Source organism: Felis catus, chromosome A2 (assembly GCF_018350175.1).
Source record: "Felis catus isolate Fca126 chromosome A2, F.catus_Fca126_mat1.0, whole genome shotgun sequence".
NCBI lineage: Eukaryota > Metazoa > Chordata > Mammalia > Carnivora > Felidae > Felis > Felis catus.
Genome location: NC_058369.1, coordinates 17,857,927 through 17,883,736, shown reverse-complemented (window position 1 = coordinate 17,883,736; position 25,810 = coordinate 17,857,927). Strand labels below are relative to the sequence as shown.

The window sequence follows — 25,810 nt, the reverse complement described above, 5'->3', positions numbered from 1 at the left end:
TCTGCTTTGTCACACGTATCCCAGCACCAGGAATGGTGCCTGGCGTGCTTGGCAAATATTGGGTGAATGAAGCTTATGTGTCTGAGTGGAGGGCAGACCTCAAATAAGAAACTGCAGAGAGTTAGAACTTCTTTGAAGAAAAAAAAAACAGGGTCACATGACAGAGAAGGGACTGTGTTGCCCAGTATGCTCATGGGAGGGAAGCTAAGGGAGCAGATGACACAGGCTGAAACACCAGCCATGAGAAATGGAGGACCGTGTCCTGGCATAGGGAACAGCACGTGTTTTGGGGAACACCGGAGAGGCCTGCCTGAGTCTGGAGGGAGGCCACAGCACACAGGACCTCACAGGCCAGAGAGAACCTTCAGGCTTTGTTCAGAGCCTGTAGGGGCCCCACAGTTTTGAGGGCTCACCCTACTGTGATTTGGACTGTGGGGTAGGCTGGGCTTTGGGGACCAGCAAGCGGCTCTGTGCCAGACAGCAGCCTTAGGGACCATGGGGTGTTAGAATTTGAGGGACTGAATGTTAGGTGAGGAAGGAAGCAGGGAGGAGGCTGGGGGAAGGAGTTGTTCTTCAGTCCTGGGCTGGCTAAGAGATCGGCACCCAGGCCTCAAGCGTACCGCCTATCTTGGCCCTGGAAGCCCCCCTTCCCCACCCTGCTGTGTTTTCTGGCCAGTCTGCCCCTCAGGAAAGGCCATGGACCCAGCTGGAACCTGCTGCCTGCCCCTGGGGGAGGGGTGTTTGTCTGTTGCCAGGCACCCAGGTTCCACCCGGGGACTTGGCACAGCCATGCTGCTCACACCGTTCGCCCTGCTACTGCTGTCCCTGCTGGCGATGCCAGCCCCCTCCCATGCCTGGTCACGGCCCCTGTGGTACCAGGTGGGGCTGGACCTACAGCCCTGGGGGTGTCATCCGAACACCTTGGAAGGCTGTGGGGGCAGTCTGGGCTGTCCTGGCCACTGGATGGGCCTGGGGATGAACCGCATCTACCCTGTGGCTGGGGTCACACTCACCACCACCATGATGCTGATGGTCAGCCGTGCGGTGCTACAGCGGTGGCGCTCCCAGGGCACTAAGTCTGAGGTGAGCACAGCACTGCTCTGTTCCCCCAGCCTCCTGCCTCCACTCAGACCCAGTGAGATCACGTCCTCTACCCAACCCTCCCCCAGTCAACCTACCCATGCCTGTGCCCCTCCCCCACCGCTCACACTCTCTGGTCCCTACATCTGTCCACACCCATCAACCCCTGACCACTCCCAGTACTCTGTCCCCATCTGTCCCTCCGCCCCTTAATATCCTTATTCCTCATCCAGCCCCCTTGGTCCCCACGACCACCCCAGCCCATGGCAGACCCTCGGTGACCCTCCACCACCATCTGCCTTCCTATGCCCTTCTCCCTGGCCCCATCGCTGCCCCTCACCGCACCCTGATCCCATCCCTCTGCTCTCACTCTTGCCTCTTGGTCCTATCCTCAGCACCCGCAGGTGACCACTAGCCCCTCCGGACCCTGGAAACGGCGGAATCCGATCTCAGACCGCGCCCTGCTCATTGGGGTCCTGCACATGCTGGATGCCCTCCTGGTCCATATTGACTGCCACCTGCGGCATATAACCACCAAACAGAAAACCCCAATAAAGGGGTCTCCCACCCAGAGTGGGTGACCCAACATATGTCTCTCTTTGCCTGGTGGCCAGTCGGGGTGGGGGTGGCCTGAGGCCCTGGGCCAGGCTCAGGCCTGTGTGTGTGTCGTCTCCAAGCTCGCCTGGACCCTGTGTCTCCTTTTTATTTTTGCAGTCGGCAGACCTGAGGCCTCTGTGCCCAGGATGGGTGGGCATGTGGGGCTGACTCACACTCCTCCATTGCCCCCACTGACAGCCCCCTCTTCCTTAAGGTCTCACTCATAAATACATCTCCTTCTCCAGGGCTCCTTAGGGGCCCTGGTGTGGTGGGACAAGACTTGAACATCAGGGAAGACTTGGCTGATCCATGGAGGGCTGCCCAGAGGAGGTAACAACCTGACTGAGTCAGTGAGGGCACCCAGTTGGGGATGAGGGGGGTCAGGAGGTGGAGGGTGAGCCTCGGCCACCTTCATCTTTATGGCGGCCTCAACCGTGCTCTGGCACCCGAGTGGTCCTTGCTCTAAGGCCCCTGAAAGTGGAGTGAGGGCTGAACTTCACCCCTTCTCTTCCTTCTACTGAGGACAATCCAGGTTGAGTGGGTACTGAGGCCTATGCATGTTTATCTGTTTTAGAAAAAGAATATAAAATTATGAATTCAAAAATAGAAATAAGTGCATTAAAATGAAAAAATGGTGAGAGATTATAAATGTTAAAAAGCTGACACTACAGGGGCTCCTGGGTGGCTTATTCTGTTAAGCGTCCGACTCTTGATCTCAACTCAGGTCTTGATCTCAGGGTTGTGAGTTCAAGCCCCACTTTGGGCTCCACAATGGGCATGAAGCCTACTCAAGAAAAAAAAAAAAAGTGATGCTGCAATGCAAAATCCAGACCAATAATGTGTTTGTGGCGACTTCCTAACACATTAATACTTGTACTCCTATACTTTCTGGCTGCTGACTCTGATAACCACTATATAGGATGAAGATTTTGTAGTACAGAGGGGACATATCCTCTATACACAGAAAATAGATGAATTCAGTCTTCCTTCTAACATGGTTGATTGTTGAAATTTGTGTTTTAATTATTGATAGTTTAGAAAATCCCTCTCCTAAACTATTATGATGTCACATAAATTGTCTGGATGTTTTTCAAATTTGGAAAACTGCCATCAACTTGCTTTCATACAGAAGCTCTATATTTTGGAAGAATTTCCCAAAGGTAGGCTCTGGCTCCACATACATTTCAAAACTTGTTTTCTCTCCATGGCTCACAATTTTTCTAGCACCGGGCACTCTGGGGCAGGTGCTAAATGCAATAGGATCCTGCATTTCTGTCCTGACCAGAGCTCTGTCTGACCTGGCAGGAGGTTCCTGGAGGCCTCATGTACCAGGACAGAAATGACAAGGTGAATGCACACCCGAGTGGAGCAACCACATTAGGTCCCTCTAAACCCTGGCCAAGTGTGTCCCCTTGGTAAACTTGGAGGTGGTCCCCTTTCAGAAGCCCGCTGCTGCCAGTCATCAAGAAGGGTCTCAGCTGCAGGCGGCCTCGTCACAGCTAGTTTTTGCCCTTGGCACAACCCTTTCCCTCTCTCCCTCAGATGCTGATATCGACTCCCTGGTAAATGTCCTAATCTCCCTCTGGGGAGTCTGCTTCCTAGAGAACCCAACCTGGGACAATCCCCAACCCACCTTCCTCTTGGCTGAACCCCCCAAATGTTATAACTTCTCCAGTATCCCCGTAAGAGGTGAGGTAGGATGGAGGGATTGACTAGAAAAGGACAGAGGTTCTAACTACATGCAGTTAGAATATCTTCATTTCGTGAGTTTAAAAAAGACTTGCCTCTATGGACACACTCCTGGGGCTCCTCCCAAGGTCTGGAAGAGAAGGGCATTGAAGCTTGAGATTCATCAGCCTCTTGTTAGGCCCACTTCTACATTCTACAAGGTTCAGTAAGCACCTACCATTTGCTAGTCTATTGTGGATACGAGGATCCATTGATGTACAGAACAGAACCGGCTCCTCTCTTACTCAAATGGGAGGGTGGTGGTGGTGGTGGTGAAACCAACTCAATAAAAGCCATGACTCTGCAGAGAGATGTGCTGGCCTAGTCAGGGCAGTGGGCGGCAGGCGGGTGGGGGCATGGAGCAAAGGTGGGCTGACTGCTGACACTTGAAAAGTGAGGTGACTAAAGTAGGGGACAGTGCTCCAGTCAGAATGACAGGTCCTTGTGGAGGGTGTGGGGGTGGACCTTGGCCTGGTCCAGGAACTATAAGATGGTCAGAATTTCAGTGGAAAGAAGGAGCCCTGGAGAGGAGGAAGTGGCAGGCTGGGGAGGGACAGGGTTTGGTACCTCCTGGTGAGGATATGGTGGGCAGAATAGTGGCCCTTCAAGATGCCCATGGAATCTGTGGATATGTTATAGTACCTGGCAAAAAGAACTTGGCAGATGGAATTAAAGATCTTTCTGGATTATTTTGCTAGGCCCAATGGAATCACATGAGCCCTTAAAAGTGATGAAGAGGGCAGGAGAGTTGGTTAGATTTAAATTGTGAGAGGTACTTGATCCTCTGTTTCTGGTTTTGAAGATGGGGGAAGGGCTCTCCCACCATCCCCAAATCCAAGGAATTCAGGCGAGCTCTGGAAGCTGGAGATAACTCTGGTGACAGCCAGCAAGAAAACAGGAACCTCAGACCTACAACCACTAGGATCTAAATTCTACCAACAACCCAAATGATCAAGGACACAAATTCTCTTCTGGAACCTCCAGAAATGAACATAGCCCTGCTGATGCCTTAATTTCAGCCAAATGAGATACATGTTGGACTTTGAGCCTATAGAATGGTGAGATAATAATAAATTTGTGTTCTGAGCCATTGAGTCTGAGGTAATTTGTCATGCTGGCAATAGAAAACTAATACAGATGTTGATATCGAGAGCAAGGTACTAGTGTAACAAAGTCCAGAAACATGGAAATGGCTTTGGAATTGAGCAGTGAACAAAAGGTGGAAGAATGTCAAGGAGCATAATGGAAAAAGCCAAGACAGCCTTAAACCATTAGCAGAAATCTTGACTTTGAGAATGTTGCCAGCGAGGGTTCAGAAGGAAATGAGGAACATGTTATTGGAAACCAGGAGGTTTCCTTTCCTCCTTTTCTCCTTTCCGGGAGGAAAGCTTAGTGGAGTTGTGTCCAGCAGTTTGGTGAAAGGCAGAACTTGTGAATGATGAAAGTGGACATTCAGTAGAGGAGATTTCCAAGGAAACTGTTGAAAATTCAGCCTCTGCTCTTTTTGCTATTTATGGTAAAATGCAAGAGGAGGGAGAAAGATTGAGAGAAAAATGGTCAAAACAGAACCAGGCCCTGATCCTGGAAATTCTCAGCCAACTGTCCAAAAAAACACTTTCCCCCAAATTATTGGAGTTGATATAATTCTTTTTTTGTAATAATTTTTTTTAATGTTTTATTTTTTGAGAGATAGAAAGAGACACAGTGAGAGCAGGAGAGTGGCAGAGAAAGAGGGAGACATAGAATCTAAAGTGGGCTCCAGGCTCTGAGCTATCAGCACAGAGCCCCATGCGGGGCTCGAACCCACAAATGCGAGATCATGACCTGAGCCAAAGTCGGATTCTCAACCGACTGAGCCACCCAGGCACCCCTATATAATTCTAATCAAATTAGGCTTTTCTTTTAGATGGAATATTCTTTTTACAAATCATTTAGAACAGGGTGTGACATCACAAAAGATGGCAGAGTAGGACTCTCCGGGAATCCTTTTCTCCACCAAAATAACTATCAAGCTAGCAGAAACTGCAGCAGCTATTTTTGGAACTCAGAAGTCTAGTTGAACACTTGCAGCATCCAAGGGAGAACCTGATGAAGAATTCAATTCAATGAATTTCCCTGTTTCAACCCCCACAGGCTGAAGCAGCTTCCCAGCTGCAGGGAATTTAAGTAGACCTCACCCCCCACCCCCATCCCCACCTTTCCTTTGGGAGCAAGATGTTTAAGGAAATCTTTGTCAGGTCACTGGCTGATTGCAGAAATAATAAATTCGAAACTTCAATCACTACACACAACAAGGAATATACACTTCGTAAAAGTAGTATGGAAAGGTCATGATGGCTCCACTCCTCAACAAGCTGAAATCAGCAATCCCTAAAGAGAGAATTCGATCTCCAGAATTATCATATGTAACACTCAGAACGTCCAGTTCTCGACAAACATTACAAAATATGCTAAGAAATGGGAAAGTGAGGCCTATTTGCAGAGAAAAAAAGGAACCTGACAGGAAACATCCCTAAGTACGCCCAGGCAATGGAATTATTAGTGAAAGGACACTATAGACAAATAGCTAAAGAAAACCAGAAAAATAATGTCTGCCTAAAATTAGAATATCAGTAGAAACGAAAATTTTAAGGGGCACCTGGGTGGCTCAGTTGGTTGGGTGTCCAACTTCAGCTCAGGTCATGATCTCATGGCTCGTGAGTTTGAGCCCCATGTCGGGTTCTGTGCTGACAGCTCAGAGCCTGGAGGCTGCTTAGGATTCTGTGGCTCCCTCTCTCTCTCTGCCCCTCCCCTGCTCATGCTCTGTCTCTCTCTCTCTCTCCTTCAAAAATAAATAAACATTAAAAAAATTAAACAGGAAAAAAACCCACAAAATTGTAAGTGGATCTAAAAATTCTGGAGCTGAAGACTAGAATACCCGAAATGGAAAACTCACGAGAAGGGTTCAGCAACAGATTGGAGCAGACAGAAGAAAGGGTCAGTGAGCTTAAAAGTAAGATGACTGAAATTATCCAGTCTGAGAATCGGAAAGAAAAAGGATGAAGAAAAAATGTGCAGCTCTTGAGGAACCTGTAGGACACTATCAAGCAGAAAAATATATGCATTGCGGAAGTTTCAGGCAGAGTAGAAAGAGAGAAAGGGGCAGAAAAAAATTTTTGAATAATGGCCACCCCCTTCCCCTCATATCTGATGAAAGGCATATCCAAAAAGTTTGGTCTGGTGGAATGGGGCTTAGCATAAATGACTATTTTGGATCTCTTGGTTTTTTTTTTATAAATTTTTTTCAACGTTTATTTATTTTTGGGACAGAGAGAGACAGAGCATGAACGGGGGAGGGGCAGAGAGAGAGGGAGACACAGATTCAGGAACAGGCTCCAGGCTCTGAGCCATCAGCCCAGAGCCCGATGCGGGGCTCGAACTCACCGACCGCGAGATCGTGACCTGGCTGAAGTCGGACACTTAACCGACTGCGCCACCCAGGCACCCCATGGATCTCTTGTTTTTAACAACATATGTTGTATGATCCCACCAATGAGATACTTAAAATAGGCAAGTTTATACAGAAAAAAAGCAGAATCGAGATTATCAGGGGCTGGAAGAAGAAGGAAATGGTCAGTTATTTTCTGTTTAGGATGCTGAAAAAGTTCTGGAAATAGTGGTGACGATTGCACAACATTTTGGATGTAATTAATGCCACTGAGTTGTATACTTAGTAGTTAAGATACTAAATTTTATGTATATGTTAGGACAATGTAAATCTAAAAAAAATTTTTTTAATATGAAAAAAATTTTTTAAATAGGAAAAAGTCCAGAATAAACTGGTGAGTATATCAAACAAATATTGAGTGAGAAGAGTAAGTTGAGTGCCAGAGCCTTCTCAGGCAGCCCACAAAGACCTGGTTATGTGTTTGAGAATTTCTGGGGTGCGTAATAAAGGAGATATGGATAGAGATGGATAGAAAAAGAAGGTCTGGTCAAGAAATGTTGTTAGAGGGGCACCTGGTTGGCTCAGTTGGTAAAGCATGCGACTCTTGATCTCAGGGTCATGAGTTCAAGCCCCACGTTGGGCATAGAGATCACTTAGTAATAATAGAAATGCTGTTAGAAAGTTCAGTTTGCAACTTAGGGAGAAAAAGGATATTTTGACTTCACCTCATTCCATATACCGAGTAAATTCCAAAGAACAGTGAATCATCAAAGACTCTTGCCAAGTTATTGCAATGGCTGCTGCTTGTACTTGACTTTTCAGTAAACATTTCCTTTTTGACCAACATCTTGAAACACATCCTTCCCCAGACTCCTACATCACACTTCCTGGTTGTATCATTGCCTTTCCCTTCTCACGCTAGGGTAGCAGTGGGGATGGGAGACGGGGATGTAGAAGACTGGATATAGAAATTATTTGGAACAGAATTTACTAAAGGATTAAGTGGGAAATTTGGGAGAGGAATCAAGATGGCTCCTAGATTTTTTTAAAAGTTTATTTACTTATTTTGATAGAGAACAAAGGAGAGAGAATCTCAAGCAGGCTCTGTGCTATCAGTGCAGTGGCTCCTGGTTGTTGTTGTTGTTATTGTTGTTGTTGTTTTAAGAGAGAGACAGCAGGGAAGAGGGGCAGGAGAAAGAGCATCTTTTTTTTTTTTTAACATTTATTTATTTTTGAGCGACAGAGGCAGAGTGCAAGTAGGGGAGGGGCAAAGAGAGACGGAAACACAGAATCTGAAGCAGGCTCCAGGCTCTGAGCTGGCAGCACAGAGTCTGACTTGGGGCTCAAATCCGTGAACTGTAAGATCATGACCTGAGCCAAAGTTGGACGCTTAACCTACTGAGCCACCCAGGTACTCTGGGAGAGAGAGAATCTTTATTTATTTATTTATTATTTATTTATTTATTTATTTATTTATTTATTTTTAAACGTTTATTTATTTTTGAGACAGAGAGAGACAGAGCATGAACGGGGGAGGGTCAGAGAGAGAGAGGGAGACACAGAATCTGAAACAGGCTCCAGGCTCTGAGCTGTCAGCACAGAGCCTGATGCGGGGATTGAACCCACAAACCACGAGATCATGACCTGAGCCGAAGTCAGATGCTTAACCAACTGAGCCACCCAGGCGCCTCTGGGAGAGAGAGAATCTTAAGCAGGCTCCATGCTGAGCATGGAGCCCAATATAGGGCTTGATCCCATGACCCTTGGATCATGACCTGAGCCCAAATCAGATAGATGCTCAACCAACGGAGTCACCCAGGCACCTCAGTGGCTCCAAGATTTTTAACCTGAGCAACTGGGTTAATGGAGGTGTCCTTTACAGAGATGAAAGCAATTATAGGAGGAATAGGTTTGGGAGGGAGAGTGAAGAGTTCAGTGTTAGCCATGTTTAATTCTCCAGGGGAGATAGTGAATTATGGGCATATAGGAGCCATTGTATGTACAGACAGAACTGAAGCCATGAGACTGGATGAGATGACCAGAAAGCAGTCTTGATCAGGAAGGGAAGAGGTAGCCAGAACTGAGCCCTGGGCTCTCACTCTGTTAGACTGGGAGGTGAGGAAGAACCAGCCAAGGTTCTTGGATTGTCCAGGGAGGAGTGTCCAGGGAGGTAGGACAAGAACAGTGGAGTACGGGAACCTGAAGGTGGAGAAAGGATGAGGGTCTCATGAGGAAAAAGTGTCCAATTACATTGAAGGAGGCCACTAGGGCTCCCTGGTTGCCATGACAGATGTGGTTTTTGAGGAGTGATGTGGGCATTGGACTGGAGTGGATTTGGGAGAGAATGGGAGGAGAAGAATTGCATGCAGGGAACTCTTTGGGGGAGCTCTGCCAGAAGGGTATAGGATGTGGTGGTCACTGGAGGAGGTTGTCATAGGCAAGAGAAGCCTAAGGAGATGTGGTAACTAAAGGTGATGTGGTAACTAAATGTAATGTGGTATCCTGGATGGAATCCTAGAATGAGGCGGGGGTGGGAGATAGAAACTAAGGTAATTTGAATAAACTATAGACTTTAGTTAGTAATAGTGTACTGATATTGGTTCATTAATCACAATCAATGTACCTTAATAATGTCAGATGTTAATAATATAGGAAACTGTGCACATGTGTATAAGGGGGATATATATGGGAATTCTCAACTATCTGCTCAACTTTTCTGTAAATATAAAACTTAAAACTAAAGTTTTAAAAAAGTGGAAAGATGGACTAATTAGAAGATTCTATTTCATTTTATTTTTCACGTCTAAATCAGTGCTTCACACACTGAAGCATCTTTTGTCTGCTTTTTGTAAAAGACAGTTATAATTTACATTTGACATTTTTTGAAAGATCGCAAAGACAAAACAATAAAGCACGTATCAATCATGTAGAGTTCAGAATTATGCTCTTTCAAAAGTAACTTTTTTTGTAGAAACTAAAAATTCTGCATTAAAATAACATAAGTGTATTCTCCTTCCCCTCAATCCATTTTCCAGAAGTCATTCGGCTGAAAGTTTCGAGGGAGTTCCTGCAGAATTTTTTCTATGAGGTCTACTAGAAAAGGCACATCGCTTCGTGTGTGTTTTTTTTCAAACAAGGAATCCTATTTCACAAATTGGTCTCTATACTGTTCCTTTTTCTTAGCAATATATTGGGTTTTTGTTTTGTTTTTTAGAGAGAAGGGATTTTTAAAATGTTTTTTATTTATTTTTGGGAGAGAGAGAGAGAGAGAGAGAGAGAGAGAGAGAGCAAGAGCCGGGGAGGGGCAGAGGAAGGGGGAGACACAGAATTCACGCTCCAGGCTCTGAGCTGTCAGCATAGAGCCCGACACGGGGCTCGAATTCGTGAACCAGGAGGTCATGACCTGAGCCAAAGTCGGACGGCGAACCGACTGAGCCACCACCCATGCGCCCCTTAGCAACATCTTGTTAACTTCCTTCGATATCAGGCATCTGAATCTGCTTCACCCTTTAAAGAGAAAACCGCAATCAGAAGCTACCTCATAGTCCCAGGAGCCCTCGCTGGTGCTTTACCCCGGGGCGGGGGCTCCCATTCTCAGACACGCGGCGGCTGCAGCCCTACACAGCGCTGCAACTCCCGAGTACACAGTGGATTCGGGACGCCCGCAGTTCGTGAGAAATATCGCGCATTCTGCCTCCCACGGGTGAAAGGGGAAGAGGAACTGGACTGCGAACGGACCCGCGCAGGCCAGGTGGGTTGATGTGCGCAGGTACCGGTGGACACCGGGACAGAGCCACCGACTAGCCGCATGTGAATATCCATGGTCTCCGCTAGGAGGCGGCCGAGCGCCATATTTGCGGTAGTGCGCCTGCGCCTCGGACGCCGCTGCGTCCACTCTACGCAAGCGTGGCGCGACCTGGCGCTGACTGGAGCTCGAAGATGGCGGCTTCCGCAGTTTGCCGGGCGGCTAGCGCCGGGACTCGAGTGCTGCTTCGCACCCACCGCTCGGTGAGGCGACAGCGAGAGCGCAAGGCCGCGGAGCGTGGGGCTTCGGAACCCGAACGGGGAGTGGACTGTTAGCGGCGACGGGTCGAGATTGGGGAGGTTCCGGGGTCAGGGCCATGGGAAGGTCACGGCGCTGAGCGGGGATAGGAGTCTCGCGGCTGACCGGAGGTCTGGGGACGGGGTTCCCACTGCTGGCCTGGGAGCCGAGGAGCGATCCCGCAACCCAGCCCTAAGTCTCGGTTGTCCCTTTCCAGCAGCCGGCCCTGCTGAGGTCGCCTGCCTTGAGGACCACCGCCACCTTCGCTCAAGCTCTCCAGAGCGTGCCGGAGACACAGGTCAGCTTGCTGGACAACGGGCTGAGAGTGGCCTCCGAGCAGTCCTCCCAGCCTACCTGCACGGTGAGCGGGGCTCCCTCTTGGGAGGTCACCTCCATACTGCTCCTGGAGTCTTTTCTCAGGACAGGGTGTGACCTTGGGCTCGAGTCCTCTGTGGTTTGGGTCAGACTTCTCTCCGCCGCTGGATTGATTCTGCTACCTTAATCCCGACCCCAGCTAGGCTTGACTTCTTGGGCCATTCCTTACTATAACACTCATTTAGCATATGATGCCTGCCAAGCAGGAGGCCAAGTTCCTTTCCAGCGTTTTCCTTTCCTTAAGCAGCGCATACGAGAGAAGTGATCCTGTTTTCATTTTACAGTGAGGAAAATGGGTTTCAGAGACCTAAGGTGACTGCTAACCTCATGGCCCAAAGTCATGATCTCCTGGCTAGACCACTCACGCACTTGCGAAAGGAATGCATTTGAAGATTCCAAAGAAATGGATGACTTTCCAAAAAATACAAATTTTCAAAATTGACTTAAGGAGAGAAATCTTGGCTAGATACAGTATATCAATAGGTGAGAAGATTCTCAAGATGTAATCCTCTGGACCCCACACTCCAGGGTTAAGTGGTTTTATTGGTAAATTCTTTTAGTTTTTCAGGAACAGATAATGTCTTTTGTTATAAGTTGTTACTAAATACAGTAAAAGATCATGGGCAGCTTCCTTATATGACACTTCTATGAACTGATCTGTTAAGACAGTTTGGGAGATGGGGCACCTGGATGGCTCAGTTGGTTAAGCGTCTGACTCTTGGTTTTTGGCTCAGGTCAGGATCTCAAGGTTTGTGCATTCAAGTCCTGCCATTGGGCCCTGCAGTGACCACGCAGAATCTGTTTGGGATTCTCTCTCTCTGTCCCTCCTCTGTTCACACTCTCTTCCTCTCTCAAAATAAGTAAATAAACTTAAAAAAAAAAAAAGTTTGGGAGAGAATGCTGTATTTCATGGACTCTGAGATGCTCTAGATTGTAAGGGGCACCACTGTGCTCCAAATGTCAGAGAAAGATCGCTGTCAGTTATAATCCAAAGATACAGGTTGTTAGGCGAACTCTACTTCCTAAGATGTTAGTTATGAAATAGATGTCAGTGTAAGAATTTACAACATATGTGTATCAGCATCTCTTAGGAAAGTAAACGTGAAATTTTTTAATCAACTATGAAGGAAAATTAAAAGACTAGAACTATGTGACCTATGTGAGGTGCATGGTGTGGCGTATGTTTCATAGCACACCAGGAGACTATTAAGAAAATCATGCAAGGGGCCCCTGGGTGGCTCAGTCGGTTAAGCGTCCAACTTCTGCTCGGTGATGATCTTGAGGTTCGCGAATTTGAGCCCTGTGTCAGACTCTGTGCTGACAGCGCAGAGCCTGGAGCCTGCTTTGGATTCTGTGTCTCCCTCTCTCAGCTCCTCCCCCGCTCACACCCTGTCTCTCTTTCTCTCAAAAATAAATAAACATTAACAAAAAAAATTTTTTTCTTAATTATGGGATTCTCTCATTGGGTGCCAAGGAGACACTGTGCAATGTTAGGTATCCAGGTCTGATTAAAACTTTTTTTTAATAATTGTGAGCGAAGTCTACTTGCTTAATAGGATAAAACATTCAGCGTCTAAACCAACAGCCTCCTTCCTTAATGGGGAAATGATAGAATCGCCAGAACAAAGGTAGGGTATAATTTTTAGAAAAGAGAAAATAAATTGTTGTTTGCAAATAATGTGTTGCTTGCCTAGAAAAAATGAAAAAATCTGGGGCGCCTGGGTGGCGTAGTCGGTTAAGCGTCTGACTTCAGCCAGGTCACGATCTCGCGGTCCATGAGTTCGAGCCCCGCGTCAGGCTCTGGGCTGATGGCTCAGAGCCTGGAGCCTGTTTCCGATTCTGTGTCTCCCTCTCCCTCTGCCCCTCCCCCGTTCATGCTCTGTCTCTCTCTGTCCCCAAAATAAATAAATGTTGAAAAAAAAAAAAAAAGAAAAAATGAAAAAATCAACTGAAAATCAAGACAGAATATAAAAAGTTCATATTGGTAATGGAGCCAAGTGAATGTGCACAGTTAGAAACTTCCTTGGAGTAGGTCCTTTTTCAGCCAGTGCCTGTGCCCAGGGCATAGCTGTATCTCCAAGCACAGGGGGCCTACTGAGACAGCTCTCCCCCACTCTGGGACCATGAGCCCTGTCCTGGGGCTTCTGCTGAGTCACCCAGAGTAGGGTGTGAGTGGAGTCTGGGGTGGTTTGTGTGTTACCTTTGTTGGTGGCTTCTCATCCAGGTCGGGGTATGGATTGATGTTGGCAGCCGTTACGAGACTGAGAAGAACAACGGGGCAGGTTACTTTCTGGAGCATCTGGCTTTCAAGGTGAGGCTCCTGAAGTCCTGCGTCACCCCTGGGCTTACAACTGCCTATTGTCCCTCCTGAGGATGCAGGTCAGCAAAGCCAACCTCTTCAATTATGGGCTTCAGCTAGGGGGGCGATCTCTGGCTGGCCTTTCTGGAAGGAACCATGAGGGCTTGGCCTCTCCTGAGTGAGCACTTACCTGGTCAGCCCCTGCACAAGGCTCCTAGAGCCAGAAAAAAACCCGGGGAGCTGCAGGAACCCCACTCCTCACAGAGAGGCCAGGCCTTTGTTATGTGCGCACGCTGGTGTGGAATCGAACACGTAGATAGATAACGTGCGTTTTAACAAATTCACAGACACAGGCAAGTATGTGTTCTTGTGAAATGTTCTGCTCTGGCAGAATATCCAGACATCTCTTGTTTGTAGAAGTAAATACTGAGCTTTCTTGAAGGTGGGGACAGTCACTACCCTCAGCCCCTAAGCCAGCCCATGTTGGTATGGAGTCTGGAGTTTTTTGAATGAATGAAAAAATGGAGAAGGAGATATGGATCAGTAGGGGTGTGGAGCAGGACCGGGTAGGTAGCTTAGCCAGCAGCAGCATCACAGATGTGTATGTAGATCTCAACATGCGTGTGTGTGTGCCTGTGGACAGCAACACCCACACAGGGTGGGTCCCACAGAGGGTCCCACAGGGTCCCACAGAGGTCCCACAGAGGGTCGAGTCCCACAGAGGTGTCCACTAGCACATACACAGTCATATGAATGGCATGGGGGTAGAGTGGGTAATGGCAGTGTCATCTAAACATTGATGTGACATAATCTGGCTATGACTGTCAGTAAGGTGATTGGTAAGATCAGGCTGCTATGGGGCTCTGGATTTCAGGCAGCACTTGCACTGACCGTGCCCTTCTCTCCTGGCCCCTGGCTGTCTCCATTCTGTTAGCCCATGATACTGTGGCCTGCTCGGCACTTGGTGAGGACAGACTGTAGACTGTACATCCCCATAGTCTTTGATGAGGAAGGTGCCTGTAGACCACTGGTCCTGCTGGGACTTTAGCCTTTGAAGATAGGGGTCCTCAGTTTCCATGTGGCTCCTGATGGTCGTCTTGATATCTGGTTCCAGGGAACAAAAAATCGGCCTGGCAATGCCTTGGAGAAGGAGGTGGAGAGCATGGGGGCCCATCTCAATGCCTACAGCACCCGGGAGCACACAGCATACTACATCAAGGCGCTATCCAAGGACCTGCCAAAAGGTAACATCTGGAGGATGGGGCAGGGACGGGGATAGGACTTCAGGGGTACAGAGGACAGGCCCCCAGGAACTTGGCCTGGCTGAAGAGTGGGGTTACCATGACAGCAGATCCTTGCCGCAGGGCATGCAGGCATGCCAGGCCTGGGGGGTTTGTGCTGTTACTGGCCTGCAGTGGCCCCACCTGCCCTTTGGTTCCCAAACCTGCCCTTCTCACGTCCAGCTGTGGAGCTCCTGGCCGACATTGTGCAGAACTGTGCCCTAGAAGACTCCCAGATTGAGAAGGAGCGTGATGTGATCCTACAGGAGCTGCAGGAGAATGATGCATGTATGCGGGACGTGGTCTTTGACTACCTGCACGCCACAGCATTCCAGGGCACACCTCTAGCCCAGGCTGTGGAGGGGCCCAGTGGGAATGTCAGGTGAGGGTTGGCTGGGCCTGTGCTGGAATGTGTTCAAGCCCCGTCCACACGAGTTTGGTTTTAGTTGCCCTTTGCTATTATACGTTCTTAATTTGCACAACTGGAAATGTTTTCTCTGTGCCCTGTGGTCCTTGCAGGGCTTTTAAAATACCTGTACGGTCTTCACTCACATTGCGGGCTTCTTTGTAGGGTATGATTCTGTGCGTGTCCTGAAATCCTGAGGGAGGGAGCGTTGGGAATCTGTGTGGCTCCTTGTTCCCGGGTGGGATACGCACTGATACCGCCCCTTGAGAACCTCACAGCATCAGCTCACCCCCTCCTCAGAGAGGAAGGACTGAGCCTGACCTAAAGGCAGACGTGAAGCGGGGCCCCAGAGGACTGGTCGGCAGAGATGAGAAAGGGGATTGAGGGCTGTGCTAGGGCTTGCTCCCCGGAGAAGCCATGTCTTCCCTTGTCTATCTCCTCGGCACTGTTTTGTGAGACCCAGACTGCTGTGGTTTGGGAGAGGCATTAAGCCATTGGCCATATGTCTTGCAGGAAGCTATCTCGTGCAGACCTGACCGAGTATGTCAGCAGGCATTACAAGGCCCCTCGCATGGTGCTCGCAGCAGCCGGAGGTGAGTGATGGGCTCACTGAAGCCCTGTGGTAATGGGTGCGTTGGCACCAGCCTTGCTTACTGGAGCCCAGGTCTCTTGGTTCTGACCACAAGGGATCTTCCACTCCTGGGCACCCTGTTCCTGTCTTGTTCTTGTGGAGAGTGATCTCTCTCCCATGCTCTCTGAGGTGGGATGGCATTCTGCCCTACCACCACCACTGGGACCTGCCACATAGGGATGCTGCTCCCCCTCATTAGTATAGGCCTTTCTCAGCCCCACCTGTGTTAGGAGATCCAGTTTGCAGGCTGGTGGGAGATACTAGCCCCAGGTTTGTTCCTTATAGCTTTGCTAGTGGGCAGGCCAGACACTGGGGTGTGACAACACACATTCAATGACAAACCGGGAAGTGCCTTCAAGGGGAGGCACCCAGTGGCAGGGGGACTGAAATGGAGGACCCAGAGTTGGAGGTTAGGGGGTGCTCTTGGAACACATTATTGTTGGAACTGAGGTCTAAGGAATGGGGGTGTCATTCAGGTGAGGAGTAGGGAGCCTGAGCAGAGGGGCAGGGCGGTGTCATGGCCTGACACTTGGCTGCCACATGGGGGGCCCAAGCAGAGGCAGGCCAGCCAAGGAGGGGCTGTGGCATGTTTCTGGTGGGAGGCAGCAGGAGCAAGGGAGGGAGGTGGATGGACTCAGGATAGTTCTATCGATGGAAATCTGCAGGAGGTCTGGCCGTGGTGGGGAGGGTGAGATTAAGGATGTTTCTCTAGCTTGTGGTCTTGGCAGTTGGATGGGTGAAAAGGACTGATGAAAAGAGCATGATTGGTGGCTTCAGGGCCTGGGAACCTGGGAACCAAGGGCAGTGTAAGCTAGTGCCATGTGAGATTGTGTTGAGTCCAGTGGGGTCCGGGCACCTACGGGTCGAGATGCTAGAGCAGCAGAGGCCTCCTCTTGTCAAGGCGAGGGTGTGAAGTCTGCAGGGGTCCTGAGGGCCTGAAATTACAATGTTGTTTATAAACGTACCCGGAGCTGGTCACGGCCCTGCAGTAGCACCTCTTTGTGTCCTCTCATTTGCCACTGCCCACAGGGCAGCAGCCCCCATCGGCTTGAGGAAGGGCCAGAGGGGCAAAGCAGGACAGGTGGCCTTGTGCCCAGGGAGCCCCCATCTCGTCCTTGATGTTGGTGAGAACGCATCCCGTGAGGACCCACCTTCAGGCGCAGCATGCAGCTGCTTCCCTGTGGTTGAGGTGACGGATGCTGTTCGACCCTGAGGTGCTTGCCCTGCCTGTGAGGCGGAGTCTGTCTGTGGCGGATTCTCTTCCCTCACCCTGTCCTGATGTCCTGTTTTCCTTCTGCCGTCTCCCAGCAAGATGGGACGTGGGGTCCTCCCCCTGTGCGTGAGTCCCCTGACTGGTAACCATGCTCTCTGTCTCGGCAGGGGTGGAGCACCGGCAGCTGGTAGATCTCGCCCAGAAGCACTTCAGCAGCGTCTCTGAGACATACACAGAGGACGCTGTGCCCACTCTTGCTCCATGCCGCTTCACTGGCAGCGAGGTGGGTGGCCTTGTGGGCAGGGGTAGTGTTCTCAGCTGGGGCCTCTGGAAGGATGCTTGCGTACAAGGTTATCTTCATGACACCAAAGGTGCCTCAGGAGTTGTGAACGGGTCCTGTGGCTGCTGCCTCACAAGCACACACGTTCACGCGCGCATGGGCATGCTTCACCCACACCCTGTACCTTTTCTCGTCGCCCGGACGTTGTGGCCGTCCCTCAGTCTCGCCATGTACTGTTTCAGATCCGCCACCGCGACGATGCTCTGCCATTGGCCCATGTGGCTATTGCGGTAGAGGGGCCTGGCTGGGCCAACCCGGACAACGTGGCCCTCCAAGTAGCCAATGCCATCATTGGCCACTATGACTGCACTTATGGTGGTGGCATGGTGAGTGCCAGGGCGGGCACGGGACTTTGTCCTCAAGGAACAGAGGGTGTCAGGCCCTGGGCTCCTGTACTGGGGTTCAGGGTGTGGACCACAGGCAGGAGGGTGGGTGCTGATGGTCCTTGCCCCGGTAGCACCTGTCCAGCCCACTGGCTGCAGTCGCCGTGGCCAACAAGCTGTGCCAGAGTTTCCAGACCTTCAATATCTGCTACGCAGACACTGGGTTGCTGGGTGCACACTTTGTCTGCGATCGCATGAAAATCGATGACATGATGTTCTTCCTGCAAGGCCAGTGGTGAGTGTCACCCTAGTACTGCTGGGTGCAGGAGGGGCCTTTGAGGACAGTGAGGGGCTAGGAGACAGCACGGTCTCTTGGGATGACCATCCCATCCCCTGCCCTTTTAGGATGCGCCTGTGCACCAGTGCCACAGAGAGTGAGGTGCTCCGGGGCAAAAACATCCTCCGAAATGCCCTGGTGTCTCATCTGGATGGTGAGTGCAGCAGCCCTGTGGGGAGGAGGTGGAGCGCATCCTGGCAGGGACAGCCCCAGTGTAGCCACCATTCCCAACTAAGATGGGAAAGGCAAACTTTGAAGGCTGTGCCATACCCCACTCCCACCCCCAGGGGCTTGGCATGTCAGATACAGGTGTGGGTGGGCCAGGTCAACAACAGCCCATCGCTACGGTAGCAGATGGCTGTAGAAGTGAGGGTTGGGATCTGGAGTCTGAGCACAGTCCCAGTGTCAGCCTGGAGCCAGAGCTTCACTGTGTGCCTGTTGTCCGGGACTGGACCGGGTGGACCTGGAAGCCTCCCCTGACCTTGCAGGCACCACTCCTGTGTGTGAGGACATCGGACGTAGTCTCCTGACCTATGGCCGCCGCATTCCCCTGGCTGAGTGGGAAAGCCGGATTGCGGTAACGAGGGCCCCTGGGAGATGTTCTGGAGTCTAGACCTGGCAGGCTCCCCAAAGGGCGGGGAGTTGAGGCCTGACGGTGCAGATTGCTCCCGTAGGCTTCCCTGATGTCCTAGGCAGCGTCACCAGCAGGGGTGGCATAAGTGGAGGGCAGGGCAGAGGCACTGATGGCTGAGGAGATGGGTGGGGCCTGTGGCGGTCTACAGGAGGAGGGCCCTGCCGCCTTTCCCCTTTGGGTAAGGGGGCAGTGCCATGGTTCGTATGGAAGATCTTGGTCGGCTGGGTAGTGTTGACTGGCTGAGGTGGTCCCAGGAGCCTGCCTGTCAGTTGGCGTGCTCTGTCTCACCCTGCAGGAAGTGGATGCCAGTGTGGTACGTGATGTCTGCTCCAAGTACTTCTATGATCAGTGTCCAGCAGTGGCTGGATTTGGTGAGTGGCCTAGAGGGCCTGTTCTTTATCCTTCTCAGGTCTCCTCTTAGGCTCCCCTTCTGCCTCTGCTCCCCCACCCCCTAGCCTATCCTGGCAGCAGCAAACTGAGGCCCCTGAGAGGCTCTGCCCAATAGCCTGGCTGCCAGGGAGTTGTTGCTCAGAAAACCTGTCCCAGCAGCTCCCTGACTCCCTGCCAAGGTGCCTCCATCAATACTCCACACCCGCCAGGTAACGGACACCTCCATGTATGGGGTGGGGCTCCAAGAGCCAGGGAGCATGAAGGGACAGGCTCAGCACCCCTGGGGGAATGTGCTTTTCCTTTTTTTCCACTCAGAGCCTGTCTTGTGCTGCTCCGGGCAGCCCTGGATCGGGTGCGGCACAGGGCCAGGTGTCCCTGTGCAGGCCAGGCACCCCACCCTGACGCCCCACCCTATCCCCACAGGCCCCATTGAGCAGCTCCCAGACTACAACCGGATCCGTAGCGGCATGTTCTGGCTGCGTTTCTAGGCTGGAAGGCTGTGCAGGCAAGAGGGCGGGGCCGGGGTTCATGGTCTACCTCCCGCCCCCTAACATACCACCTCAGCTCTTCAGACCTGTGTGCGGATTACCTTACCTCCAATAAAAGCCTGTGTTGAGAACTGCGTTGTTCTTCTCTTCACATTGCCATGGAGTCCACTGGGCAGTGGATGGGGGAGCAGGGACTTCCCTCCAGTTGTGTATCCCCCAGATCCTTCCATCTTCCCACATGCTGATGTATCCTCAGCCAGGGGCAAGCGTGGGGGCCACAGCACAGAAGCCGGAAGCCTTTGATGCCTGCAGGAGTTGAAGCCAGATGTTTCCACTTAGCCACATGGGGTATGCTCCTGACTAGTCTGTCCCAAGAGTAGGGTGTGGGAACCCATGCTTTTGCCCTGGTAGAGGTCCCAGCTTGGGAACTCTGGTGGCTCAGGAGGGAAGCGCTTTGATGTGGGCCTTGTGCAATCGCCTTCTGGCAGTCCCCGGTTCCCTGGATGGACCAGGAAGGGCTAAGGACTGTCCCTGAGGAAGCCTCCTTCATAGGTTTACTCTGGATTCTGGGAGGAGGATAGCCTGGGGCATAGTGTTCCTATTTGATTTCTAACTGTTGCCTGGACAGGCAGGGCAAGAATCCTTTGCCTCGATTTGCCGCTGACTCAGGCTCCGAGAATAGCCCTGAGCTCAGTGGGGCCTGAGCCCCCCTCCCTTGACTAGATCTGTCCCAGGCAAGTCCTGAGCTGCTGGCCTGATGATCCCCTTCCCATCTCCCTTAGGCAGCCAGGACCCGGTGGAGCTCTCAGCTATCTAGTCCCCCCAGCCACCACCTTCAGGCCCTGGTCCCACAAAGCAGGTGGGCAGGTGGGCCCTTCTTCCTGTGTCCCCAGCCCTTCTGCAGTCAAGTTCCCTGGGAGCCCAGGAGGGAAGTGGAAATGAGAGGCTGGATTCTCCTACGAGAAGTGCTGCTGGCAATCAGTTGGGAGCAGGGTCCTGGGACAAGGGTTGTTGAGAAGTGGGCTCTTCAAAAGTCACCCAGCCTCCCAGTCCTGTAGTGGCCAAAACAACTCTTGAATCACTCTTGCCCTGCCCCAGTGCTTCCCCCCCCCCTCCCCCCCCGCATCTCTTTGTTGCCACCAGTTGTCAATTAGGAAATAACTTTCAAGCGCCTTCTAGAGCCCAAAGCTGGATCCAGGATTCAGGTCATCCTCCTGCTTTGTGCGATTGGCTCAAGAGAACCTGCTGGACAGCACAGAACTCTGACAGACCCACCCTGGGTGCTTACAGATGCAACACACCTGATCTGGGAAACAGCAAATGCTTAATCTTGGTCTAAAGTTTGAGCTCCTGGAATGTGGGGCTTGATTTCTAAGCCCAGGCATGGTCTTCAAAGGCTCCAGGTGTGCTGGACACACAAGAGAGCCCAAGCGCCTGGAAGTGATCTGGTCCTAATGGGTCTTGCACACCAAGCCAGAGAATTTGCTCTTTACTCTGGAGGCATGTTGGAGGAGGTGCATTGGAGGTTACTGGGAAGAGAAGTGACTTGGGCAGCCTGAGACTTAGCACAAGGACTCTCAGGCTGGATTTCTGTGGCACACTAGTGAGCTGCAGTGTGGTAGAGCAGTGGTCACAGCTGTAGGAAGAGCTGGAGCGAGCTTCAGGGGACAAGCAGGACAGCAGCCCCAAAGGGGCCGGGGTACCCCAGAGGAGGGGTACCCTGGAAGATGATAACCTGCCTAGCTTTGGTCACAGTTCTGATGAGAAATTTGGAGGTGTCCGGACAGTGGGATGTGTGGGGCTGGAATCCTGAAATAAAGCCCCTGTTAGAGATGTGGTGCCACCTGGCAGAGGTAGTGACTGAAGCCAGAGAAGCAAATGTCTGGGGAATGTGAGAAGAAGGACAGAACTCTGGGGCCCCACTACCCAGATGGAAGGAGCTGAGCTCAGGAGCTGTGCCCTAGTGTGTGTGCCTGCCGGGAGGTTGGAGCCAGTGGTCTCAGAGGGTCACATTTGCTCATGGGCCTCCTGGGAGCTCGTTTCACACCCATCCCCACCTGTGCTCAAACCTCCCTAACAGCCTCTCTCAGCACCGTTTGAAAGATCCTCATGCAGCAGGCAGCCCTTCCTTTCAGGGGCACATCATGGTCCTGATACCTTCTCAGCCGGGTGTCCAGTCTCCCTAAAGGCTAGACCGTGTGTGTGACCATACTGTATGTGTCCTCTGCTGTACAAGAGGAGCTAAGGGTCTTGGGGACTGTAGGGAGATTGTGTCTGGTTTTCTGCTGCACTCACCTACCGGATAGCTTCAAGGGGTGTGGGTCCTGGGACATAGCTGAGGAGACCATGACCTTGGAAAAAGGTTCTGGGCCCCATAGGTCACAGCACTGTATCCCATGAGGGGGAGGGTTCAGTAATAAAAGGGGTCATTCTGTAGCTTCAGTCTTACGGGCAGTAGGGAAACGGACAGCATGATGGTCTTCATTGCCTCCAGCTCTGGCCATACCAGAGACCCCAGGCCGTGAAGGAGCCCAGGGAAGATGAAGTGCTGTCCCCATCTCTCCCCACTCATTCTGTTGATTCCCAGGAGAGGGCTGGGGCCAGGCAGTCAGAAGGGGCCCGGTGGCAGTGATGAGTATAGACATACTTTGTGGGCTTCTCAGAATTCTCTAGGACTGGCAGGAAAACAAACAAAAAATGGGGCCTGCTGTTCTTGGGACTATCTCTGCCTTGGTGTCACTCCCCTATAAGACACGCATGTACAAAGATTCACCTCCTCTGGGTAGTATTTGTGACCTGGAGATGCGTTCAAGGGGACTGTCTACAGCCACAGAAGCCAGTCGAGGGAGATGGGTGGGAAGTCAGGCTGGTTAAGGGGAGAGCTGTGGGGCAAGGGCAGTTATAAAGGTGGCAGCCACAGGTGGCCCCTGAGGGCAGTGAGGAAAGGAGGGAGGGCCCACAGTGGCCTCTGGGCCTGGTGGGGTTAATGGGTGGAAGAAGGTCTTTGGGAAGAACAGAGTGAAGGAGGAGACTCTGGCAGGCCAGAATGAGAACATGTAGTTAGGGGGACTTAGAGCAGCACAGGGCCACCAGTGGGGGTGTAGGCAGGAAGGGGTGGATTCCAGAGAGCTGAGCTGTCACTGTGGGTGGTCCCACCCTGCACATATGGACAATCCCGGTCCCTACAAGCACAGCTGGATGGCATCTGCCTGGGACTGGTTTAGGGCATGGTAGGGGGTGTGGGGTACTGGGGTAGACACCTATGCATATGCATGACACAGAATCTCTCCTCCTGGCTTCCCCCTCCTAAGGTGGGGGTGAGGGGGTGGGTGGGCATTTTTCAGATGCAGACCAGTGGTGCCTTGGTTTCCCTGGGATGAGCCCAGAGCACCTCATTCCCTGGGGGCTGTCTGTTCTGGCTGTCAAGGGGTTTGGGGTGGGGCACAGGAGATCCAACAGACAGAGGGATGGCTGAATCACAGGAGTGGCCGGCGGGACTCATGGCCTGAAGGCTTGTCTGGGCACCCCCATAGGGTGCGGGGTGAGTCATCTCCAGCTGCAGCCTACCCCCACCACCATCCTGCTGTCTCCTCTGTCCCCAGGAACCTATTTGAATTCCAGCCTCCAGCAGTCATGTCACTAGTCACTCTGACCTTAAAGCAGCCAAGACTTCTCACCCTAGACAGAGTTGGAGAGGTTTCCCTCAGCATTTGTCAAGAGCCTTCCCGGGGAGTCCCGGAAGCCACAGGAGGTGGGGGGCTTTACACTTAAGTAGACTCAGATCCTCTGTCGGGCAGGGGAGGTGGGGGCGGCGTCCTTTGGGACGCAGGGTGGGGGCGGGCCGCCTGGGACCCCGCCCGCAGCTCCGCCCCCCGGGATCAGGGACTTTTTCTCTGCCGTGGCGGCGGGACCGCAGCAACGGCCGGCGGCGGGAGCCGGGGGACAGACAGACCGGCAGGCAAGACCCGGGTTAGGGTTGGGGGAGCGCTGGGCTCGGACTTGCCACAGCCGCGGGCCGAGGGAAAGAGCCGGGGGCCTGGCTGACCGACTCCCCCACCCAGGATGAGGCTGCCGCTGCTGGTGGCCGCGCTCTGCGCCGGGATCCTGGCAGGGGCGCTCCGAGTGCGGGCCCAGCAGAGGGAGAGAGGTGGGCACCGCCGGGAAGGACGCCGTCCAAGCCGCTGCACCCTGTCACTTGTGGCTTTCATCCGGGACCCCCCACCACCACGACCCTCCCCGCATCTCTGCTAACTCTCCCCCCACTTCCCAAACCCCCCCGCTGCAACCCCGTGCTGGCTCTCCCAAACGGCATCCTATTCTAATGGGTCTCAAACTCTGGCTCCCCAGATGTGCACTGGGTCGCCTACTCTCTGTCACTCCACCCTGGCCCCTTGAGGCCAACCCCAGCCCCCAGATCCACACCTGCGTCCGTGGCTCTCCCTTCTCTAAACACACCAGTCCTCCATGGAGAGTCTGCTCTGGGCCCCTCCGTGCCACCCTCCAAGTCTCCCAGGCCCAAGGAGGCCTGCGCCGGTTGGCTTAGCTGATGAGGCCTACTCCATCCTCCCCAGCCCCTAGTGCGGAGGGACCATAGTGCAGGGAGGGGTGGGTGGGCTCCAAGAAAAAAGCATGATGGCTCCTCCCTGCCCCAGTGACCTGCACTCGCCTTTATGCTGCTGACATCGTGTTCCTACTTGATGGCTCTTCGTCTATCGGCCGTGGCAACTTCCGTGAAGTGCGTGGTTTCCTGGAGGGACTGGTGCTTCCATTCTCTGGGGCAGCCAGTGCACAAGGTGTGCGCTTTGCTGCTGTGCAGTATAGCGACGATCCACGGTGAGTGGTAGCCCCTGGAGCTGGGAACCCAGAGATCTGGCCAAGACTCTTCCCCCCAGAAGCAGAGAGCCCCGAAACCCCTAGGCCAGGTTTTCAGGAACCCAGAGACACCCTCCCCGCCCCCCCCCCCCGCCCCGCCCCTGGCCAGGAAATCCTGTGGAGACAGAGGCAGGGATCTCCCAGGTAGAGTCCTCACACCTGAGACACCTTCAGTCTATTGTCCTGCCAAAGACGAGGCTGTCTTTTCTAATCTGGAGATGGAGAGCCCAGGGGCCTCAGATGCCCCCTGCCTACTGAACTCTCCATGTTCCAGCCCTCTGCCTCTCCCCTCACACAGGGCCTCCCTGTCTGGCCAACATCCACCTCCCTACGACTAGACCCTTCCTCCCACAATTACTTAATTAACTAGACATCCTGCTTCCCGAGGCAGCGAGCTCCAAGAGCTCCAGCCACCAGCAGAGCACAGAGGGGTATCAGAGGAGTTTGTTAACTTAATGGCTTCAGAGGTGGAGGGCAGGAGTCACAGAACCAAGAGGACCCTCAAGGGGGCCTGATATTCACAGGCCTCACCCAGAGCCTCTTAGAGGCCAGGGCCAGAGAATGTCTGTTGCCACCTGTTGCCACCTTCCCTCCCCTGTTGCAGGACGGAGTTTGGCCTCGATGCACTTGGCTCAGGCTCAGGGGGCGAGGTGATCCGAGCCATCCGTGAGCTCAGCTACAAGGGGGGCAACACGCGCACGGGGGCTGCAATTCTCCACGTGGCTGACCACATTTTCCTGCCCCAGCTGGCCCGACCTGGTGTCCCCAAGGTGATCTCCCACCCTACCATTCCCCCCACCAAGTTAGCTGCCTGAGGCAGCACTGATTTACCCCTGGCACCTGCCCCAGGTCTGCATCCTCATCACAGATGGGAAGTCGCAGGACCTGGTGGATACGGCTGCCCAGCGGCTGAAGGGGCAGGGGGTCAAGCTGTTTGCTGTGGGTGAGTACCCATCTGGGGTGACAAGTGGGCTATGGCAGGGGCCAGTCAGAGGGCATGTGGACAGCTGAGCTCTGATTGGGCATCACCTCAGGCATCAAGAACGCCGACCCCGAGGAGCTGAAGCGAGTTGCCTCACAGCCGACCAGTGATTTCTTCTTCTTCGTCAACGACTTCAGTATCTTGAGGACACTGCTGCCCCTTGTTTCCCGGAGAGTGTGCACAACTGCTGGTGGTGTACCTGTGACCTTGCCCAGTGAGTTCCTGCCCCCACTTGTGCCCTGACCTAGACCTCTGACCTCCCTCCCCAAACTTGAGGTCCCCAAACTTGAGGGTGCTGCTTCCATTCCCTGTGCTCCTGACACCAAGCTGGGGGTTCTGTCCTCTGATCCTGCCCTTGAGGTGCTG

At 52.4% G+C, this 25,810-nt stretch overlaps 3 protein-coding genes and 1 long non-coding RNA gene across 7 annotated transcripts in view; 3 read left to right on the top strand and 1 right to left on the bottom strand.

The window, feature by feature from the left end:
- Window positions 1–540: 540 nt before the first annotated feature.
- On the top strand, window positions 541–1,674 carry TMEM89 (transmembrane protein 89). Its single transcript, XM_003982201.6, has 2 exons — window positions 541–1,083; window positions 1,476–1,674. The coding sequence occupies exons 1-2, from the start codon at window positions 697–699 to the stop codon at window positions 1,659–1,661; spliced, it is 573 nt and encodes a 190-aa protein (XP_003982250.4). The 5' UTR covers window positions 541–696; the 3' UTR covers window positions 1,662–1,674.
- Window positions 1,675–10,680: 9,006 nt separating this feature from the next.
- UQCRC1 (ubiquinol-cytochrome c reductase core protein 1) lies at window positions 10,681–19,721 on the top strand. Of its 2 annotated transcripts, none has more exons than XM_011291380.3 (13): window positions 10,681–10,840; window positions 11,092–11,235; window positions 13,474–13,560; window positions 14,663–14,792; window positions 15,012–15,210; window positions 15,748–15,827; window positions 17,246–17,361; window positions 17,601–17,744; window positions 17,876–18,036; window positions 18,147–18,232; window positions 18,567–18,655; window positions 19,008–19,083; window positions 19,526–19,721. In XM_011291380.3, the coding sequence occupies exons 1-13, from the start codon at window positions 10,772–10,774 to the stop codon at window positions 19,588–19,590; spliced, it is 1,446 nt and encodes a 481-aa protein (XP_011289682.1). In that variant the 5' UTR covers window positions 10,681–10,771; the 3' UTR covers window positions 19,591–19,721. The 2 variants fall into 2 exon arrangements, with proteins under 2 accessions (XP_011289682.1, XP_003982215.1); XM_003982166.5 differs by having other exon boundaries at window positions 10,682–10,840; window positions 11,095–11,235.
- On the bottom strand, window positions 13,164–17,246 carry LOC123383095. The gene is made up of 2 exons (XR_006592462.1): window positions 17,017–17,246; window positions 13,164–16,800 (listed from the first exon to the last, which is right to left on the bottom strand). It is a non-coding gene; the product is annotated as an uncharacterized LOC123383095 (long non-coding RNA).
- Window positions 19,722–23,486: 3,765 nt separating the features above from the next.
- The window catches only part of COL7A1 (collagen type VII alpha 1 chain), a 31,053-nt gene continuing 28,729 nt past the window's right edge, over window positions 23,487–25,810 (top strand). For 2 of the 3 annotated variants that reach the window (XM_019821172.2, XM_003982165.6), the window contains exons 1-5: window positions 23,488–23,737; window positions 24,243–24,423; window positions 25,067–25,232; window positions 25,312–25,405; window positions 25,497–25,658. In XM_019821172.2, coding sequence (XP_019676731.2) covers window positions 23,653–23,737; window positions 24,243–24,423; window positions 25,067–25,232; window positions 25,312–25,405; window positions 25,497–25,658 — 688 coding nt within the window. In that variant the 5' untranslated portion in view covers window positions 23,488–23,652. Of the gene's footprint in view, window positions 23,738–24,242; window positions 24,424–25,066; window positions 25,233–25,311; window positions 25,406–25,496; window positions 25,659–25,810 lie in introns of all 3 variants that reach the window. The other variant, XM_019821176.3, reaches the window with a different exon arrangement.

Excerpts from the sequence above, each read along its gene's own strand:
- TMEM89 (XM_003982201.6), top strand. The coding sequence starts at position 697 with ATGGACCCAGCTGGAACCTGCTGCCTGCCCCTGGGGGAGGGGTGTTTG. Across the intron at positions 1,084-1,475 it reads CCCAGGGCACTAAGTCTGAG|CACCCGCAGGTGACCACTAG; the intron begins GTGAGCACAGCA and ends TCCTATCCTCAG.
- UQCRC1 (XM_011291380.3), top strand. The coding sequence starts at position 10,772 with ATGGCGGCTTCCGCAGTTTGCCGGGCGGCTAGCGCCGGGACTCGAGTG. Across the intron at positions 17,362-17,600 it reads GCCGCTTCACTGGCAGCGAG|ATCCGCCACCGCGACGATGC; the intron begins GTGGGTGGCCTT and ends GTACTGTTTCAG. Across the intron at positions 18,037-18,146 it reads TTCTTCCTGCAAGGCCAGTG|GATGCGCCTGTGCACCAGTG; the intron begins GTGAGTGTCACC and ends CTGCCCTTTTAG.